This window comes from Micromesistius poutassou (genome assembly GCF_964030765.1).
Source record: "Micromesistius poutassou genome assembly, chromosome: 4".
NCBI classification, from domain to species: Eukaryota; Metazoa; Chordata; class Actinopteri; order Gadiformes; family Gadidae; genus Micromesistius; species Micromesistius poutassou.
In genome coordinates this window covers 10270170-10280805 of record NC_140274.1, presented here as the reverse complement: position 1 = coordinate 10280805, position 10636 = coordinate 10270170, and the positions used below count along the sequence as shown (strand labels likewise).

The following is a 10636-nucleotide window of genomic DNA, read 5'->3' as shown; positions in this document are numbered from 1 at the left end:
CACGCACGCACGCACGCACACACACACACACACACACACACACACACACACACACACACACACACACACACACACACACACACACACACACACACACACACACACACACACACACACACACACACACACACACACACAAGTTTCCTCTCACTCAACACATTTCATTTGGCCAGGCAGATTTAAAAGGTGTTTAATTATTGAGATGCAATTAATGCTACGCTTACTAGGAATCAGTGGTAACAGACTTACTTAAATCCCAGGGGCTAGAAATGCAATAGTGGGCTATCAGAGGAGATTTGGAAATGGCACTAATGCATGGGATAAATACATTGAGATTAATAATAAGAGAGTATATTTTCTACAGGAAGAGGGAGTGAGACCAAAATAACGGCAAAGTGCAGTACAAAGGGGATGGGGGGAGATACGTCGAATTTATGTATTATATCATAATTTGACAATTTCAAAATAAGATTTAATTTATAATAGGTTTCACTTTTCACATTATTTCTCATTGTCTAGCAGATTCATACGCACATAAACACGCACGCACGCACACACACACACACACACACACACACACACACACACACACACACACACACACACACACACACACACACACGGGAGAAAAAACGAAATAATAAGTGGGATGCGTGTAGGGTGGATATATGGTAAGACTACTACTACTATAATCTACCTCATTGATACACATGATGCGGAGAACGAGCGCACGCCTTTGCCATTATTTCAAGGACAAGAAATTCACCGCAATGTCTCTAGCTTGTGTGATTGCAAACAACAAGCAATGCGATGATTGAGTATCGATGAAATGGCCTTGGGTGGTAGACACACGGCATGTATACATTCAATCAATACACGGTGTATAACTAGACAATAAACAATTATCCCCCCCTCACTAGTATCCCAAACATGGTAGATGCAACAAGAAAGCATTTGTAACGTTACTTAAGTCTTACATCTATCCATCTACAATAAAACAGATAAACCAAGGATGAACATGACATTATCCGACCAACGGTATGAAAAGGTGAACAATTTGAAAACGTAACCCGCTTCTCAAATGTGTTAGTTGGTTAAGTCTGCGCTATGCCTCTGTGTATAGGGTAAAGACGGGCTTACCGACTGAACAGCGGCAAGCAGGGAGGAGGGTTCGGTTCGGTCTCGTGCGTTGGGTTGCGACGCCCGTTCTCTTTACCGCCGCAGCAGGTCGCTCGCGCTACATTTGCTGCAGATCCCGCCCCCCTTTTCACCGATTGGTCCAATGCCATATTTCTATTTTCATTTTTAGATATTTTTTTCCCTAGTTATTTTTATTGTAAAATACTAACTTCCAACGAAAGTAGATACTGATTTATATTGCCATGTGTGCATCTTAATTACTACTGTTGGCCAAATGTGAATCGTTGAACTGATGCGGAAAAGACCATCATGCACCGGGTTTGTAGTTCAACTAAACCTCAAGACTAGTGCCGTGACTACGGCTACAGCTAACCGAAAAAACTACAACCAGCCTCACGCGACACCAGCTGAGTGGATAAACCTCGCCCACTGTGCCGTGTTTTGCTCTGGGCTACAGTTTTGTCATGCATAAAACTTCCGTGAATGAGATACAACAACAGAGAAGCGTTACATCGACCATCTAAACAAATAATCTGATAAATCTGTTTCCGACGGTTGGCTATTTGGCCCCGACCACCCTATGCCTCCCCAGCAGAGCTAATCTGTGACCTACCTTGTACTTTGGCTACGGAATGAGAGGATCACCTGCCGAACCTGCTAACCGGCTAAGCTAGCTCCTACTAGTGGTTGTTGTGCTTCTTTCGTGACATTATTTCATATTGTTCCTAACACTTCGTCCTGGTTCGAGGTGTTCTGCCTCCAGCAGGGTCCAAGGGGCCGCTTGTAGGTAAGTGGTTTGATGCTGGATGTCCAGCATCCCATAATAATATTGTGGTGGACATGGTTTCAGACCTCAGGGTTATGTTCTAACGACACGTCTTCGAGTGGTCGCGTTGTAAACTAGTTTGTATTTCACTGTATTATTCTGCCGGCTTACATTAACACTGTTCCTGACTACCGTCGGAGGTACACAGTGATACAATACCCCTGAAGTTTAAAGTTAAATAAGCATGGCTCAAATGCTTGAGTGTTTATCTTGGTTGCTGGGTCAATGGCACAAAGCATTCATTGGCTTGAAGGCATTTATATGTGTACATATCTCTGTGAATTACTCAATCACTTGTTTTACTTCTAAAGGAAGCACATGGCTGGAAAATAACAGTGTCTATATATTAAACATATGCGTAGTGTTCTTAAGCAAGTTTGGTGAGTTGAGTGCTGGCATGAGATGTACTCATGTAGTCAGGTGTTGTAAGATGACTGAACAATGACACATGCAGTATTGGTATGCAAGTATGTGGTATGTGCTTTTCAAAAACCTCCAGTATTGAATGGCGTGATGTCATTTCCTGCTGCTCCCATGTTTTATCAAGATAAAAAATATCCTTCATACAGGTGTACTTTGCTGGTAGCTTTGTACCCTACTTATTCTTTGTTTCTTTCAGGCATCTCTACCACTCTGAGGGAATACATGTGTTAAACACACACACACACACACACACACACACACACACACACACACACACACACACACACACACACACACACACACACAGCCATTGATCAATCAAGGATGACCATGGAAGACATCAAGAATGAAGTGCAAACAACCTCAATGGTTCCGATGGCGCTGTACACCGTCATGTATCCTGTTTTTAACCAGGTACCAAACATCAAATGCATGCTCATCAATCTCCTCTCTAACATTCTTCAGGTTCAGCTGACCCAGCATGCTCTATTTAAGATAGGGCGATGACCTTCTTTCATCCTCCATCTTTTTTTAATATTGCGAAACCCTGAAGGAGGGTGTAGTGGTGGGTAGGAGGCGGTGTTATAGTGGATGAGATGTGCACAGAGAACCCCAGTGCAGCCAGGCACACACGGCTGGTTAATTATACATCATCTGAACAGAGAGCTGGTTTAATTTTAGATGTATAATTAATCCCGCACACATGGCCATAACTTCATGGTGTGGGGGATGTGAACGCGTTTATATAGGTGACACTCAATTTGTGTAATTGGATGTGAACTTTCTGTGCGTACCGTGTTACTTTTTTCAAATAGTTAATGAGCACATTATATAGACTTTGGGTCTCTTTGATTTCAGTTCTGCTTATGCATGCTCTTTGATCAAGTTTGTGTTTTGTTTATTTGTGTGTTTCCTGCACTGGGACAATGCAAACTAATTAACTTGTGCGGCAGAGTTTTTTTTTTAGCAAACTCAGTGCTAATTTTCATTACATCACAAAGGCCGCAACCTGATTAAAAACACAAATCCCAACGCAATATGTACAAGAGGTAAGTGACAGGGGTAATTAATCAGATGTTGAGAAAATGTGACTTCCAAACAACGGGACGACTAAAGCTAATCAGACTGATGGGATAAAGCATGCCAGGAAGTCTGAAATAAGCACAACACCTCGGCTGGTTTATTCATTCCAACATACCCAACTGAGATGAATATTTTATCTCAGTATTTAACATTTTCACTTTGCCTTCAACAGTGCACTGCACACATTGTTTCACAACATTTGTTTCGTAATAGAAAAAACTGGTAGAATGTTGCATTACTGATGTTCAGCTGACATTTCCCAATGTTTGGTTTCTCACAAAGAACTTTAAGAGAAGCAATACTGAAAATGTTAATGTGGACATTGTTCTATGTTCTTACGGCACTGTTGATGGATGTAAATCCACCCAAACATCCACCTGCCCATATAACTGCAGATAAATATTTGGGGAGTCTGCTCTTGAAATGCAGACAGACATACTTTGCATCTCTCATTGCCATGCTTTCTATTAACCCAATAGACCACCACTGGAATCAGGGAGCAGATGGGACATTGAATTGCCTGAAGCACTCTGACAATATATATTTGGCTGGTTTGTAATTTCCTTTGAAACAAAAACTCATCCTGTGTGTGTTCCTTTGTGCTAATTTGCAGTTGGAGAAAGTCAATTTATCGGCCGCCCAGACGTTGAGAGCAGCCTTTATCAAGGTAAGGTTTTAATGAAACTGTATGTCTCGTGGGGTCATTAGTAGTTGGTACTGATACAGGGTTGAACCTTAGTCCATCTGTTTTGGACTTCCGTGAAGCCACACGCGAAGTGGAGATTACCGCCTCATAATGTACTAGTATTGATAAAGATCTAATCTGTAATTGTGTGTGTGTGTGTGTGTGTGTGTGTGTGTGTGTGTGTGTGTGTGTGTGTGTGTGTGTGTGTGTGTGTGTGTGTGTGTGTGTGTGTGTGTGTGTGTGTGTGTGTGTGTGTGTAGGCAGAGAAGGAGAATCCCGGACTCACCCAGGACATTGTCCTAAAGATACTAGAGAAGAAGAACCTAGAAATCAACTACGCAGAGTCTCTCCTGCGCATGGCTACAGAAGATGTAGAAGGTACCTCAGCGATAGAAACCCAAGGAGTTCTGTTCTGTTATTTAAATGCCAATATAATTCGGACATGCATAGCAGATTCAATTCTGGTAGATGGATGGCCAGGTTGTAGTTCAGTTTGAAATTACATGAAAAATGTAAGCCATATCCTCTTTTGTCTCATGTTCTCCCACCGTTTCATCAGTACGACTGAAGTACCGCTTCAACAAGTAATAATAGGGTTATATATATATATATATATATATTAATAATAGGGTTATATATATATTTATTTATTATTATATTATAATTATTACAATATTGTTATAACTATTATGATTTAGCATCATTGTTAATATGGTGTTGACCTAGGTGAACACAAACAAATGGAAAATAAATTTGATGTAATAATTTTTCAGTATAGAACATACACGTACACCCCCAGGGTACGCGTCCCCCTGCTTGGGAAAATACTGTGTGTGTTTGTCTTTAGGGCAAAGGAAGAGGCAGCATTGTGCCTTGACAATGAGGCCATTTTTTGTTTTAATTTATTTTTCTTATGTCACCTCTTCATGACGCACGCCCTCATTCTTATTCTCCTCTAATGCCCACTTCCACCACTGGGTGGCACCGTTTCTCCACCAGTCAACTCTGTTTTCTTCTTTTCAAATGTTCTATTGGATCCTCCTAATTGAATTCCCTCAACCACATTCTGTGATTGATGGTAGTAATGAATTCACACGCGCACACGCACATGCATAAACACTTTGAGGTGTGGAGAATTTTACATGTTCTTCCTTCATTGCAGAAAAAACCGCCCACGTTCTACACTATCCATTTGTTTTATTGAAAAAATGATCGACCAATGGTCCAATGTTCCTTGGCTTCGTGTCTGGGCACCTTGATAGGCTTTCTAAGCATTTGTGTATTTGTGGTGGGGGGAAAAATATATCCTTGATATATAATTGAGTGTGTGTGTGTGTGTGTGTTTTTAAATCTTTAATGCTGTACTCGTACAAGTTGGTTCAGGAAACCCTGGTCCAAACGGTGGCTGGCTTGTTCCACACACGTTCGTTCAGCCTGGAGTCTCCTAAGGTCTGTCCTCCTGTGTGTCCCAGAGTTCCTGATTGACAGGCGGGAGCCCGAGTTCCAGGAGCTGAACGAGCGGGCCAGAGCTCTGAAGCACATCCTGAGCACCATTCCGGATGAGATCAACGACAGAGTGCGCTTCCTGCAGACCATTAAGTAGGACCCCCCCATGTGTTTTGTTATGACTTAAAGACGTATGGCAAAGAAAGTATACAGAGACAAGTTCAGCCAAAGGTGTTGTGCAGCAACTTATCTTTAAGGGTGACTGTTACGTCATTGTTACGGCTTGTGGTTTAACTCTAAGGCAATTGTGTGTGTGTGTGTGTGTGTGTGTGTGTGTGTGTGTGTGTGTGTGTGTGTGTGTGTGTGTGTGTGTGTGTGTGTGTGTGTGTGTGTGTGTGTGTGTGTGTGTGTGTAAAATTATGGTGAGAAATGAAAGCCGTACTAGGTACTTGAAAAAGCATTCCAATGTATCTTGAGTCTTAAGCTAATTAAATCTTGCTGCACATGAAAAATACCTAGAAAACTTCAAAGAAATGTTGTGCCCTTTCATTTGCTATCGCAATTATGGAGTATTATGTGTATTTATTGAATAGAAATAACATCATTGAACAGACTTTTTTTAATATTAGTTTCACAACTGGCCCTTTAAGTCTCACATAGCCATGAAAACTGATTAGGAAAGCGAATAAACACATTCATGCACACGCCTGTGCGCACCCACACACACCATATACAAAGGAATCAAAAGGCAAAAGTTTCTCTGGCCCATTTTGATAGTATCGACAATTTTTTTTTTTAAATAGTGAAACACATTTCTAGTGGAAAGGAAACTGTTGAAGGATGCTCTGGTGAGCGAGAGACATGAACAGGATTAGAGTGACATTGTTTTGGACAAACAACTCAACCATTTTCTGAATAAAGATGCTACTGCGTGTGTTATCCATCCATCACAGAGACATCGCCAGTGCCATCAAGGAGTTATTAGATACAGTTAACACGGTCTTCAGGAAATACCAGTATCAAAACAGACGGGTAAACACACACACACACACACACACACACACACACACACACACACACACACACACACACACACACACACACACACACACACACACACACACACACACACACACACACACACACACACACACACACACACACACTTTTTTCCCCATTTCTTGTGATTCTGTTTCTGCATGCTCCCAGATACATGCAACACCTGTGAAATCCGTAACCCTGATTGAAGGTGTCTATGTTTCTATTGGGCAGGCTCTGGAACAGCAAAAGAAAGAGTTTGTCAAGTACTCCAAGAGCTTCAGCGACACACTCAAAACCTACTTCAAAGATGCAAAGTAAGAACAAACTCTTTTTTAATATCCCCCCACCATTAACTTCCATTTCCCATGTCTCCATTTCTATTTTACGCCCTATTTTGATTCCCTCTGCAAGATAAATGTTCTGACTTGCACACAACCACTGTCACTACACTATAAATGGCTGTTGATGATCAGAGGCCCATCAAATGCAGCCGTGCTGAATAATTTCCTTGACCCACTTCCTGTGGATTCCCGCTCACCCTTGTATCCTCAGAAGCCTGACATTCTCCCATTCCACTTGGATCAAAGTGCTGCGCCCGATCAATCCTAATATTGTTGCCATGACTCCTTTGGCTGAATGATTGATCTCTGCATTCCCCGCTGTCTCTTGTCACGTTTGTTTCCAGGGCGATAAACGTGTTTGTCAGCGCCAACCGACTCACCCACCAAACCAACATGATACTGCAGACCTTCAAGACGGTGGTGTAGGAGCTCACACACACACACACACACACACACACACACACACACACACACACACACACACACACACACACACACACACACACACACACACACACACACACACACACACACACACACACTTTGAGGGGTTTTTTTATGATCAGAAACTAGAAGAAGCTTTTAGAAATTGTAAGGGTATTTTATTTTCCGGGGTGTATAATTTATAATTCTATAGCTTTGAGAAATCAGGTAGTAAAGGTTCAAAGTGAGTTAGTTTGACAATAATTGCCAGGGCATTTTAACTTTCTTTTAGGCTGTCCTTTTAAAAAAGAAATCTATTTTCGTATGTCCATGCTGCACCTTTCCTGCACAAGCTGCTCCAGTCTGTTAAGAGTTCCTTTTTTTTGCAATCATAACCAGTTTGGGGAAATGCAGTTGATAATTTACCTCTGGAAAGCTTAGAGAAGGAAGGGACAGATGGACAACGGTAATTTAATAATTTAAATTTAATAATTTAATTTACTCGAACACGGTCTTTTCTGGTCAAATTCAGATGATTATATATTTCTGGGATTGTACGTTTATTTGAAATGGTTATATATTTTCTACCAAACAGTAAAATAAAAGTTCATAACATATTAACAATTATAAAAATTAAACAAAGAAATAGAGAATTTTTGAAAATGAGAATGAGATGAGAACTGCATTATGTCTGGCACAAGCTTGCTATTTAGCTACTACTGTCCATTTCTCGCACCAGGTTAAATGCATTAATATACAATTGACTGAATTGAATTAAAACTAAAATGATTATGATTTAATTATGATTCCCAACAATATTGTAATGGCTAATCTACTGTAATCCTTTTTGTGCCCCAATATTTCTATTTTTATACAGCCAGCCATTTAAATATAAATACAGCAGGTTTGTCTTGGTGTGTAGTAATTTTATTGGGAGCTGCTTTCTTTTAGCCAGTGAGAAAGTTCAAGAGAATTGAGCTTCACAACAAAATTGAATGTATATACATTTTTTTTTCTCCATTCCTGTAACTCGAGAATCTGTTTTTAATCTACTACCTATTTTAGCCCTGTAAAAATGGGCACAGGCACATTCCTTAAACCAAATGTAAATAAATCATTGGGATCTGAGCTTTTCTCCTCATTCACTCTTGACCTTGGGCAGTCCAACACCATCACTGGTGTTGAACGAATACTTAGGAAGCTGCTCAAACCGTTCCAAATAAAACAAGTCTCAATGTTTGAGATGAGATCTTTAAAAAAAAAAAAGTCTCTTGCTTTCTTTTTTTTGCCTCTTATCTTTTTTTGGTAGGGAAATAAATTCAAATCTCATGTTTTACCTTCAGCTTCTTCTACTATACTTTCTCTTCTTCTGGGGCAGTGGTTCCACCAACTGTATTTTATTTTTTAATTTCGCTGCTCCTGAAGCATCATTCTTCTCCCTGTATAATGGTACATTCTCCACAGTGGATTTACACTGCGCTATTTTTGGGCTGTGTCAGCGCTCTAGGCCGTGTTGCTGTAATCCAATTGTGAAAGCGTTCACTTTTAAGCTTTATTATTGAAATTGCTGGGACCATATTTCTCATTCTGCCTCTGTTGATGGATATAATCAGCTAATTCAAGTCATTCTTGGCTATTAAGGCATTTCTAGCGATGGGATCTGGGTGACTGATGGATGGTGCCAGTTTTTCAGATGGATCTTCGAAAAAGTATAGCGCTGTGCTTTGTGTGTGTGCATGCGTGTACCTTTTATTGTGCACTCCTTTGTCAAAGATATGCAGAGGAATAAGTAACCCACTTTCAGTAACTGCAAGGTTCTGTTTGATAGTTCTTAGTTACAATTATGTGGGTACTTATTTTTATCTCAAATTAAATTTCCAACTTCCATCAAGCAGCTATTTATCCAAGCCTTATCTATCTGTACTGAAGAAATCCTATTTGAATTGTTTTATTGACAGTATGTACACACTTGGTCACATATGAAGAAAAATGTCCTTTTGAAGCGACTGGTGTGCAAATAGAGGCAACACGCATACACACAAGGGAAGAGTTCACAAGCAGACCCCTTTTTTGACTACTTGGTTGCCAGGAGATCTGGCTATGGGCTTTGTGAAGGAGGGTTAATACAGTTGTGTGTGTGTGTGTGTGTGTGTGTATGATTGCCTCTTGGCGGTTGGTCCAGTTTCTGTGTGGGCATTTCGCTCAACTCCCACTGGGAATGTGTGTGTTTTGGGAGCAGAGCCATTTCCTAACACTGAGTGGACTTGGAGACACATTTGCTGAGCGTTCGCTCTTCACCTCTCAGAACCACAGCTGAGAAAGCCATACATAGTGTGAAGGGTGCTAACCATGAACGGTATTTGTCTTTGAGTTAAGTTGAGCAATCTTTTGACATACAGTGGCAGAGACCATAACCATTGTTACACAAGGAAGTCTTTGGGGAGCAACAGACTCTATTCTCTATTCAAGGGTGTTTAGATACTGTAAACAGCCAACAATGGGGTGTGGGTGTAACCTTGTTGTGTGTTGCCATGACAACACGCAAAATCACGTATGGACACACATAGGTTCCTCTCCGGCACACCTCGCTCCCTCTCCAGAGCCTCTGTTTTAAAGAGGCTTCAGAGGGCGTGATCCCCGGAAGGGGAGGGCTCCAGCAGAGAAGAAGATCCCCTCCTCCAAAGCATTGTCATCACGCCAGAGCATCACCGTCTTCCTATTGGACGGCTGGGGATGCCGACGGAAAGGGAAGAGCGAAGTGGGAGGGGCTTAGCGCCATTCCTTCCGACGGCACTCCTGAAGGAGCACGTCCACAACGGGCTCGTCGCGTCTGCGTTGATTGACTCACCTCGTGATTGTGATGGCGATGCAGAGAGGTCAAAGGGTCACGGCGCCTTTCATGGAGGCGCGGGAGTGCTCTGCCTTGTCACGTCTGCTTGGTAGTCTGCCCGTGTGGTTACTCATTGCTCGGGTGTTGGTTTTTTTCATTACCTATTTGTCGTCAATCATACTTGAGAACCACGATGGTCCCTGTGGAAAGCAATTAAGTCAATGAAATTACTTTTGCAACCGTGTTTCTTCTTCTGGTTCCCCGGCCGGCAAAATGGGGCATAATTTTAGCGAGAGGCTTCACCGTTGAACAATTGAAAAGTTCAACAAAGTTCTCAAACATATGGGAAGAATTACCTTTCTTGGAGAAAATAATACATCTCCAGGCATGTGGCAAGC

General features: G+C 41.5%; 2 protein-coding genes across 2 annotated transcripts in view; one reads left to right on the top strand and one right to left on the bottom strand.

Annotated features, from left to right (window-relative positions):
* Positions 1-1208, bottom strand: part of serpini1 (serpin peptidase inhibitor, clade I (neuroserpin), member 1) — a 16678-nt gene extending 15470 nt beyond the window's left edge. The window contains exon 1 of the mRNA XM_084466687.1: positions 1141-1208. The gene's annotated coding sequence lies outside the window, so the exon portion shown is untranslated. The remainder of the gene's footprint in view (positions 1-1140) is intronic.
* A 377-nt stretch (positions 1209-1585) lies between these two features.
* pdcd10a (programmed cell death 10a) lies at positions 1586-8536 on the top strand. Its single transcript, XM_084466956.1, has 8 exons — positions 1586-1927; positions 2586-2803; positions 4086-4139; positions 4418-4535; positions 5630-5756; positions 6557-6635; positions 6876-6958; positions 7330-8536. Exons 2-8 carry the CDS (start codon positions 2714-2716, stop codon positions 7409-7411), a joined length of 633 nt encoding a protein of 210 aa, XP_084323082.1. The 5' UTR covers positions 1586-1927; positions 2586-2713; the 3' UTR covers positions 7412-8536.
* Positions 8537-10636: the final 2100 nt, after the last annotated feature.

Bases quoted from the DNA above. Each gene is read 5' to 3' on its own strand.
- pdcd10a (XM_084466956.1), top strand. From the start codon at position 2,714: ATGACCATGGAAGACATCAAGAATGAAGTGCAAACAACCTCAATGGTT. The intron at 6,636-6,875 runs GTAAACACACAC...TCTATTGGGCAG, and splicing joins ACCAGTATCAAAACAGACGG to GCTCTGGAACAGCAAAAGAA. The intron at 6,959-7,329 runs GTAAGAACAAAC...GTTTGTTTCCAG, and splicing joins ACCTACTTCAAAGATGCAAA to GGCGATAAACGTGTTTGTCA.